This window comes from Carex rostrata, chromosome 12, assembly GCF_964058835.1.
Source record: "Carex rostrata chromosome 12, lpCarRost1.2, whole genome shotgun sequence".
Lineage (NCBI taxonomy): Eukaryota > Viridiplantae > Streptophyta > Magnoliopsida > Poales > Cyperaceae > Carex > Carex rostrata.
The window spans coordinates 4891757-4901531 of record NC_135929.1 but is presented as its reverse complement, the minus strand read 5'-3'; the positions used below and the strand labels follow the sequence as shown (position 1 = coordinate 4901531).

The window sequence follows — 9775 nt, the reverse complement described above, 5'->3', positions numbered from 1 at the left end:
AGCGATTTCAGAAAATAGTTTGAAATTGAATCATATTAACATATAAAGCATAAGAAAAGTCTTTTCCACATCTTCCATCTTTTTTATCTTCTCAGTTTAAAACCTATTATATACCCAATTTTTTATGCTCTTTGTGCAATTTCCATGATTTCAGTATCAATTTTAAAATTATTTTCAAAAATTTTGGTATTCACCATCTGACCTTTAAAGAAAATTTATGATATTACTCCGTCCGCGCTAGGCATGCCTAATTCAGTATATTTTTGTGTTGAAAAAAACTATTACCAATTGAGATTGAGATGTCTGGAAAGTACAGCTTTAAACTCGAGTTAATATTGTTTTGTAGTGCTTGTAAGCAAACTAAGACTAACCTTGAAAGATATTGCTGGCGGGTTGCAGGTGATTTGGTGGTAGCGATTTCGGCTCCGGCTCCATGGTGCTGGTATCCGCGTTCTATGGTATCGAGAAGGAAGAGGCGGTGCGGGAGATAGAGAGCAAGCAACGAAGTGTGAATTGAGAACGTGAGACAGCGTGAGAGAGAGCATGCGAAGCGGTGCAGGAGAGAGCAAGCGAAGCACGCTGGGGAGAGAGTAGACGAAGGGCAAAGGAGAGGAGGTGAAGAGTCAGAATTTGAGAAGATAAATTTTAGTGGGTTTAATCAGTCAATCGGGTTTAAAACTGATAAATCAAATTCGTTTAAAGATGCTCCGTTTATCAAGGTAGTGAGATATTTGATGTAATCAAACGGTTAAGACTACCCATCGAACCAAGTCTGGTCCGATGGGCGTCGGACACCCCCCTCTACCTAGTTGGAACTTAATTGGAATAAATAAATAAAAAATAGAAAAACGAAAAACCTAAGCCGTTCCTAGTTCTTTCGACAGTGGGGCCCACGCGCAACGTCGATTCCCCGCTTCGCCTTCAACTCCTTTTGTGCTGATTCTCTCCGGGGCCCCGTGCCTTGTGCTTTCCCTGATTCTGAATCCTTCTCTCCGGTATATTCCGAACTGGAGGCGACCGTTTCCTTTGGAGAGAGTTCGGGAAGGTATACTCCCAGGCCCTTTATAACTGGAGAAGATGGATCTTGGGCGTGCGTTTTGCCTTATACTGGTCTTGTCTTCTCCGGAGGTATTTCCCGATATGGGTGATTTTATTTCTTTTCTGGCACCTTCTGAACTAAATTTAAAAAGGAATAGCTTTATGTGACAACTCAAGGAATGGTTATTAAAATAAGAAAAACTATTAATTACATGTTTTCTTTGTAGTTTATGTAGATGAATTTTGTGTCGAATTTATGTAGTGAAATTAATTCGTCATCTATTGATCGGCTTGAAAAATTAGTGGTATAGTTGATTTAGTTTTATAAGCACTAGAGGATGGCTAATTGATTTTCAAATTTCATCAATACACAACCAATTACAACAATTTTACTTTTTGTAAGTTTGATAACCATTTTGTCTGTCGTCACGGTAATAAAAAAAATGCTTATTAATATGCCCCTTCCTATATAAAAATAACTTTTGTTACAAAGTTGAAGTGTGCTTCTTAATTATGTGAATAAAATTGCAAATTGTTAGCGATAGCATCTGTTGCGTTGCACATGATGAGAAGAAAACTTCACTGACACATGGAGATGGGTAGAGTTAGCTAGATGTGTTCATTATAAATTTAGAATTTACTCTGAATTATAGAAAGACTGTTTAGCATCATGTTTTCTGAATAACATCTTTTGTAAAACTTTTGCTAATCCAGTTGTCCTTTTATTTCACCTTTTAATTACGTTGCTCTATAATAACCATGATCATTAAGTGTATTATTTTTAAGTTCTTTTCTCTCTTTTAGGTATGGACCAGAGATGTGGGGGCAATGTGATGTAACAATGGTGGTACTTTTCTTTTGCATTTTAGTGTCTTGTGTAGCAAGCAAGCAAGTAATAATCTAGACTGTTTTTATTACTTAAATTCTTATGTTCTGGTACTCAAATTATAACTGAAAACTTCTTTTTCAGGAAAATAGGTCGTGCTTTTAATTTTATTCTTAAACCAAGAAAAAGAAGCAAAGAAAAGAGAGGTGAACAAGCAATAATTCTACATTTTATTACTTTAATTCTTATGTATGCGCCATAGGTCTGGTTGAATTATAACTCAACTTTTGAAATGAATGCAAAATTTATGGGCATTTCTTTTGTTCTTACCTTGGTAGTGCATTCAATTTTTTTAATGTCCATCTGACACCTCAATGAACAAACTGCAAAGTTGAAAATGTGAAGTCGACATGACCTTAATTATTGTTGTAGAGTGTCAACATGGAATTTATTTTAAAGCTTTACTGAATACAACAAGCTTTACGTATTCCGTCTACTGCTCCTCCTATGTATTCTCAAATCAAACAAAGTATATGACTGCAATTAGAATTGGTAAGTACTTTTCTAATGAAAAATTTACTTACCAGTAATCTAGTTAACTAATTAACTATGTTTTGTTAGTTCAATCATTGCCCTTATCGTTGTCCTAAGACATTTAAATTAATATTTAATTTAAAGATTCCATTACATCATTCATCAATGATACCTTTTATCCTAGGACATAATATTGTAATTTATCTGGGGCCATAGAAATGCTCGTCCTATAACACCATGACCATCTCTTGCTCCAAAACAGCCAGTTCAAATTTATTGTTATTTCACATCACTTTTTACCACTATATTCCTTTAAGCAATGTAGATATATATTGCATGCAGCTCTTATAGTGGATCGTCACGAGACTAACCCGAGAGAGAGAAGGTACCACTTGAGGAAGCAGAAATAGACAATAGCATGTAGTTTATTCAATTTTGCATCTCGAAGATAATTCACGAATATATGCATTACCATTTTTTTGGATTTAGAGTATTTTATGTCTAGTTGTCTACTGCTTCCCGACATTAAAAACTAAGTTATATATGCATAAGTTCTTGTTACATAAATTATATCTTCATGTATCGAAGTTTATATACTCGTATAAATGTTCTTTGTATTAAGTAGATGTTTTCAGTAAAGATTTTTTTTTCTCCCCTAACAACCAGAAACTTGGTGGGTTGCATCTGGTTTGTATGCTAAAATTCAGATCATTCAATGCTTGGTATGAAATCAATATTTGGACCCCTCAGTATAGGGGAACTTCTTCATTTAGTTTTTAGTCAACCATTCCAGATCGGCCAAACACGAGGTTCTAATTCAACAACATACTAATGAAATCAAGTAGACTATAAATATGGATGTCTTACAGGTATTAGTTTGCGTGCTGTAAATTGAGCAAACAAACTTAAAAGGTATGTTTATGGACAAAAGTCCAGGGAAATGGTGATAACATGACCTATTCTTTTCATTTTTAAATTGATGCTCTCAAAATTATTTCTTCATTTCTTGTATGCAATAGAAACCGGCCCGGGAACTAAATCTAATGTTATTAACCTAAATAGAGCCCAATTGAACCATAAACTGTAACCGGGTGCAAATCAAACAGGTCATAGGTTGTTCCTTTTCTTTTTGATCTTAACAAGAGCATTGATGGAGGACAACTTGGGAGACTGTAGAGTATATCACCAATCTTTTGGCTGATCCATTTCTCCTTGCCAATTGATGTTTTTGTTCTATCAGCCCACAATGGATTTTTCTTATCAATACCTGATTTTGGAAAAGGTAATCATAGGATCAATCATTTATTGAATCTCCTTTTTCTCTAAGAAGAAGACATCTGTCTAATTTCTGAAAGAGAAACTAGGGTTTTTAAATTATGGAAAGGGAGTTTCCGGCAAGTAGACTTTCATGTCCACCTTTATAGTGGCTAAAGCATAAAGTCAGCATCTTCTAGGCCTATCTAATTCTCTTCTTTTTGTTGGATGCCTTTTTATTATTATTCTCTTTCTCACCCAATCATGCTTGTCCTTTGCGGGCTATGAAATAGACCTGTGGTTTTTATTTGCGAATGTGCTCATATCCAACTTGGATCGGATAATTCTAGTTCTTTTAATCTTGATGTATGGAACAAAACAACAAAAAGAGACTTCATTGTAGTGCGATATTTAGAAAAACAAGTGGTATCTAATGGTACATATCTCTTTAAACAACAAGCTAGGCCGCTGTAGTGTTAAATTTTATATGATGAACATGTCTCTTTATTACCATACGAGTAGTATGTAATCGTACATGACTTGGCCAATACAGTCTTGGTACCAGCCCAGTACGGACACATTCGCCTTTGCTATTTCTTTTTAAGAGTACACCAACACTTGCGAGAACTAAACGATCTTCGAGCAGTACCATAGACTATACATCTCAGTACCAGGGGGAGCATGAGGTTAGCAAACATGACCAGCTCATTACTAGATTTTGGGTAGATGTAATTGAATTTTCATTGGCATAAACCTCTATATATCTTTCCAGCAAAATACTTATATTTTTTATGTTTATACATAGGAGTGTATGAAACCTTTAAAGAGAGAAGGTGCATGAAAGAGAATCTGCATCAATATGAGTCGTTGTCGAAAACATAGAGATATTATTCACACTCTGGAACACAACTAAGCCACCGTTAGATGCCACGCTCCATGATTATCAATGATTCTGTTTGATAAGTGACACAACGATTGAGAAATTAGAATCAAGATAAATTCCATTTCCACTTTTGACACATCCCTACTAGCATTACACCTGCCTCTGCTACTATATAAACTGGTACCATGCTAATGATTTGCTATAGCCTCTACCTCATACATAACCTCGTACTTCTTAGGTATCATTTACTTGATTGTTACTACATAGAAAAAAGTAATAGAATGGATTATGTTAATACTCGTCGTCAAGCTGCTTCTATGAGGAAATGTCTTTTTGATCAGGTTTGTATTTCCCTGCAGGAGATAATTTATTTTCCCATCTTAATTTATATTAATATGTACAACGTATAATCCCTCTATATAGCATCATATGTAATCATGTTTGCTCACCCCAAAAGAAAGATTTTGGAGTAATAAAAGAACAAAGCAAATTTCTGAAAAAAAAATTTGTTGAGCAAGTACAGATTACACATCTCCTGCATAGGTTGGTTGTGGTTATTATGTTGTGAAAAGATTTGGTAACTAGTTACACATCTTCGTGTTTCTGTTCATAAAAATAAGTAATAGATGGAAGTCTCCGAGTTCGTAATTAAATACAGCTGATGTGATTTAATATGAGAATTGAGTAAGAGTAATATTCAATATAAGGAGAAAGCTTGGTTGTTAGTAGAATAACGAATAAAAGTACTGGATAGATCCTCCAATTATATGTAAGTGTACAATATGTGTCTTTCTACATCAAATAAAAGGAAGAATCTTCAATAATTTTAGAAAGCTACTTTTCAGAAGTTTATTTCCATAATTATGAGTCTTTCTTTATGCCTTTTCTAGAAAATTAACAAGTCATGTGACATGTGACGTGTGACTCAATAATAATAATAATAAGATGCAACAACAACATGTGACTCGCAAGTTGCAAAAGTATACTCATTTTTTTTTATGGTTGCAGGGTTACTTGGATGAACAATTTTATCAACTAGAAGATTTACAGGATGATGCAAGCCCTAATTTTGTAGAAGAAGTGGTCACTTTGTTCTTTAGGGATTCTCTACGGCTAATGGCAAACATTGATCAATCATTGTGAGTACATAGTCTTAGATTGAGGATTGTTCTACCCTTTTTATTTAATTTATCAAATATAGTATGACTTCAAAAATTGTTCTGTAGGGATAAGTGTGCAAAAGATTTCAACAAGCTGGATGTTTACATGCAACAATTAAAGGGAAGTTGTACAAGGTAGGTATCGTGGCTTTTAATATGTCAGTATGTTACAATATGTTAAGATTGCTACACAAGGCTACAAGATCAATCAAATTTTTTCTTAGTTTGGCTCGTTGTTATTATTTTTTTTTGTAGTATCGGTGCTTCAAAGATGAAAACTGAATGCACCGTCTTCAGGGATTACTGCCGAGATGAAAATATTGAAGGGTCTATCTCTCCCTCTGTCTCTTTCTGTCACTAATTTGTATTTATTGCCCCTTTGTCTTTTATGTTTTTATCAGTTTACTTTTGACTTCCCGTTTCTTATATGTAAGTGTGTTATGCAGATGTATGAGGTCCTTCCAGAAACTTAAGAGGGAACATTCTGTTCTGAGGCAGAAATTGGAATCCTACTTTCAGGTTTTCTTTCCTGCTTTTTCCTATAACATTCATGCATACACTACATGAAGAAGTGTTTTTTTCTTCTTCCAGTATTCCATTCCTATCTGTTTAATTACAAGAAAGGACCATTCTGCTACAATCGTTTATTTGATTGATGATGGTACTATTTTTCCTGATGCTTGCTCAACTTGTTTCTCTGATCCAGTATACCTTTCCAACTTGAACGTACCTTTGCCTTTGGGAGAGAGAAAATCATTAGCAGTGTCCTTGTTCATTCAAATATCTAAAGTGTGAACATTTAATACTGTTCACATTCTTTGAATCATCTATAAATAGACTAGAATTTTCTTTCATTCATCCCAAACTTTATAAATATGCTATGATCAACAGATCTTATGTCACAATAAACAATATTTTAATAGTAACTTTATAGTGATTATCCTCCTACTGTTTACTAGTTGATAGGTGAAACATGAAGTAGAATATTCCTATGAATCACAATGAAAAAATTGTTTGGAATTCATTCCAATTTTGTGGTAGTATTATTCCTAGGAATAGCACTTGAGGTAATGTGATCTTCTTTTGTAACTTTCAATTATTCGACTTGCCTCAATGTGCATGCAGTAAAACAGTATATTATATGTATAATACTAATAAGATAGATGTTCCTTGTTTCCTTGGTTCCTTTTATCAGCTATTGAGACAAGCAGGTCCCATCGAATGTGCCACCAGGCCGAGCAAGTGAGGGATGGTATGACTTGGTGTCTTTTGGTGTAGACAATGTAGACCTGTATCTGACAAAAATAAGAGGGTTATGTTAGTTGAGTTGTTGCATGTAACTTGGGCCTTGTTTGATGAATAATTTGCTTACAGTAATTGTTCGAGGTAATTGGTAGTGTAATAAAATGTTACTGTAAGTAATATTTTATTTCTATGTTTTCTTACTTCGAGCTGCAAAATATGTTAAATTACAAAATGATGATGATGATGATATCTCGCCTACTCAGGATACCGTTTTCTGGCATGCATGTTATCTTTAAACCTTGCGTCTCTAAACAAACATAACAACCATTTCCCTGACCTCTAATTTTTTGCTAGCATTTGATTAATTGCTGCTAATAGGTAAAGGTTGGAGTTCACACCTTTTACTGCGTGGCTTGTATAAAATGAACAAAATATTTGGGCTGATTAAACCCCATTTTACTTTGTTCAACAGAAATAATGCCCCCAGTGGCCCACTTGGCAGGAGACATTTTTGTTTGGTTTTCACCATTGGTAAATGTAGGCTTTCTTTTAATCTCAAGCCCATAGGATAGCAGTTCCAATTTCTCGAAAGGATACAGTTGCCTCCGAAGGTTACCGAATAATATCCGCGTATAGATGAAGTGGATAGATATATGTGAATAATTTCTCTGATACCCATCTTATTTTTTAATTTATAAATAACAACCGTTTTATTTGTGATTTATCCTGAATTATTTCTCAATTAAGACTTTTTTTTGCATGTTTTCTGTAAATATTACCATCTCGTATGTTATTTGTATTACAAAAATCCAAATAATTTCTGAAGTGTATTTCTCAAGTTATGAAGTTTAGATCTCGTCAGATTATTTTTTAATTCATAATTCATTCGTAGTATCTTTTAAGAATGAGTCGACGCAAGTAGCACAGGAGAGAAACAGTGTTTCATCCTCCCATAGAATAGGTCCAATAAGTAGATTAATTTGAACCTGCTTTTTTGGACAAGAGAAGCAATATATAACTCGTATCGCAGAGTCGGAAATAACCACTTCTCTAAACCTTGTCATGCCATTCACACATATCAATTATAATCTATATTAATTTTTACATGGCTGTCATTTTGATCATAGTTTTTTTATAAATTCATTTTTCAGAACTAGTAAAATTTATTGCAGCCAGGTGTAGACATCCAAAATTGTGCATTCTCGAAAACGAATAATATACTTGCACCAAATGTAAGTTATGAAATAAATGATGAATCAAGAATTAAGATTGAAAATAAGTCGTGTTATTTTGTTTTTAATTTAGAGTTCATGATGTAGACTTTCTGATTTATTTTTGTTGTTAAGTGTTAATATGTTATCCAAATACCTGAAAAAAATCGAGCAGAAAAAACCTTTGCGGGCTGCAAAAATGAATTTTTGTGGGTATCAAAGAGTTCTGAATTTTTTACCATAGTTTCTAGCCAAAACAGAGTCTGTTCCGGGTAGTTTCGATCTCAGTTCCTGGGAAAAACCAACATGCTGGAAAACAACGCATTCTGTGAAGGCCGAAACAGCTGCGCAGAAAACTGGATAGTTCAAACATAACCGAAACATATTGTTCCTGGACGAAATTGAGGTCGAAACAGATGCGTAGAAAATTGGATAGTTCGAACATAGCTAAAACATATTGTTCCTGGAAGGAACTGAGCCAGAAAGCAGTTTTTTGAGTAATGTTAATTCTGATTGAGTGGAAATCATGAAAAAAAACTTCTAGAACGTAAGCAACTGCTCGTAAACTGCATGTAGGTTATTGAGGAATTCTATGATAATGTATAAAACAAAACACACAAAATAAAATATAAATCCAATGGTTGTGGACATCCTAAACTGTGTAATCTTGAAAACAAAATATATGTTTGCATTAAACATGAGTTGTGAAATCAATGATGGATAAAGAATGTAATTTCCAAGCATCTTCAAAGAGAGGTACGCTTTGCAATTGATTTTTTTTTTAGTATCATTTATTACCTAGCTAAATTTTAAATATTTGATACTAACGAAAAAGAAACATATCACCATAATATATTTGCTTTGTCATTTATATCAAATATTATTTCTAAGAATCACATTTTAATTTGTGCGTATAAAACTATGATATATCCACTACGAGTAAACCATGAATAAAATTTACATAATTTGATCGTACCAAAGCTATGATAATTTAGGAAAAAATGCACGACGTATTTAGTTCATACTTTACTTTGCAACAAATTAGTATTTCAAACAAGCATATATTATTTTCATATCCAAACAAAAACTTTTAAATATGGTAATATGCATGTAATGGATAATATTTTTGGTACAAGACATCTTTTTTTTCAGTGGTCTAAACTTAGGAAATATGATGTTACAAAAATCTAAAAATTTATATTTCATGAGTTCCAAGTATGATTACACTTTGTTTTGAGACCTAAAAAAATTCAGAAAAGTTAATACGCATTATGCATTATGCAAGAGATAATATTTTCAGTGTTGTTTTTTAATTAGTGGTCTAAACTTAGTAAATATATTTTATGGTGTTACAAAAATTCAGAAATTTATATTTCATGAGTTCCAAGCATGATTACACTTTGTTTTAAAGCCTAGAAAAAAAATCAGAAAAGTTCCACAAATGAATCTGGTAGCTATATGACAAATTAGCAATATAAAATATGCATTCAAATCACTTTTGTAAGTGGTATAATCAGTCAACAGACAACTTATTATCCCTTTTCAGCTATATTCTAGCTTCTCATCTCATTTCAAGTCAAAAGATCAACTTGTGCCTGAAATTTTAGCATAAATCTTGCCTATT

At 33.3% G+C, this 9775-nt stretch overlaps 1 protein-coding gene across 3 annotated transcripts; it reads left to right on the top strand.

Moving 5' to 3' along the window:
• The first annotated feature begins 829 nt into the window (after window positions 1-829).
• LOC144563398 (pseudo histidine-containing phosphotransfer protein 5-like) lies at window positions 830-7117 on the top strand. Of its 3 annotated transcripts, none has more exons than XM_078312869.1 (7): window positions 837-1128; window positions 1843-1930; window positions 5544-5674; window positions 5762-5830; window positions 5951-6022; window positions 6142-6214; window positions 6891-7117. In XM_078312869.1, exons 2-7 carry the CDS (start codon window positions 1856-1858, stop codon window positions 6939-6941), a joined length of 471 nt encoding a protein of 156 aa, XP_078168995.1. In that variant the 5' UTR covers window positions 837-1128; window positions 1843-1855; the 3' UTR covers window positions 6942-7117. The 3 variants fall into 3 exon arrangements, with proteins under 3 accessions (XP_078168996.1, XP_078168995.1, XP_078168993.1); XM_078312867.1 differs by lacking the exons at window positions 837-1128; window positions 1843-1930 and adding exons at window positions 3309-3680; window positions 4458-4876; XM_078312870.1 differs by lacking the exon at window positions 1843-1930 and having other exon boundaries at window positions 830-1128.
• Window positions 7118-9775: the final 2658 nt, after the last annotated feature.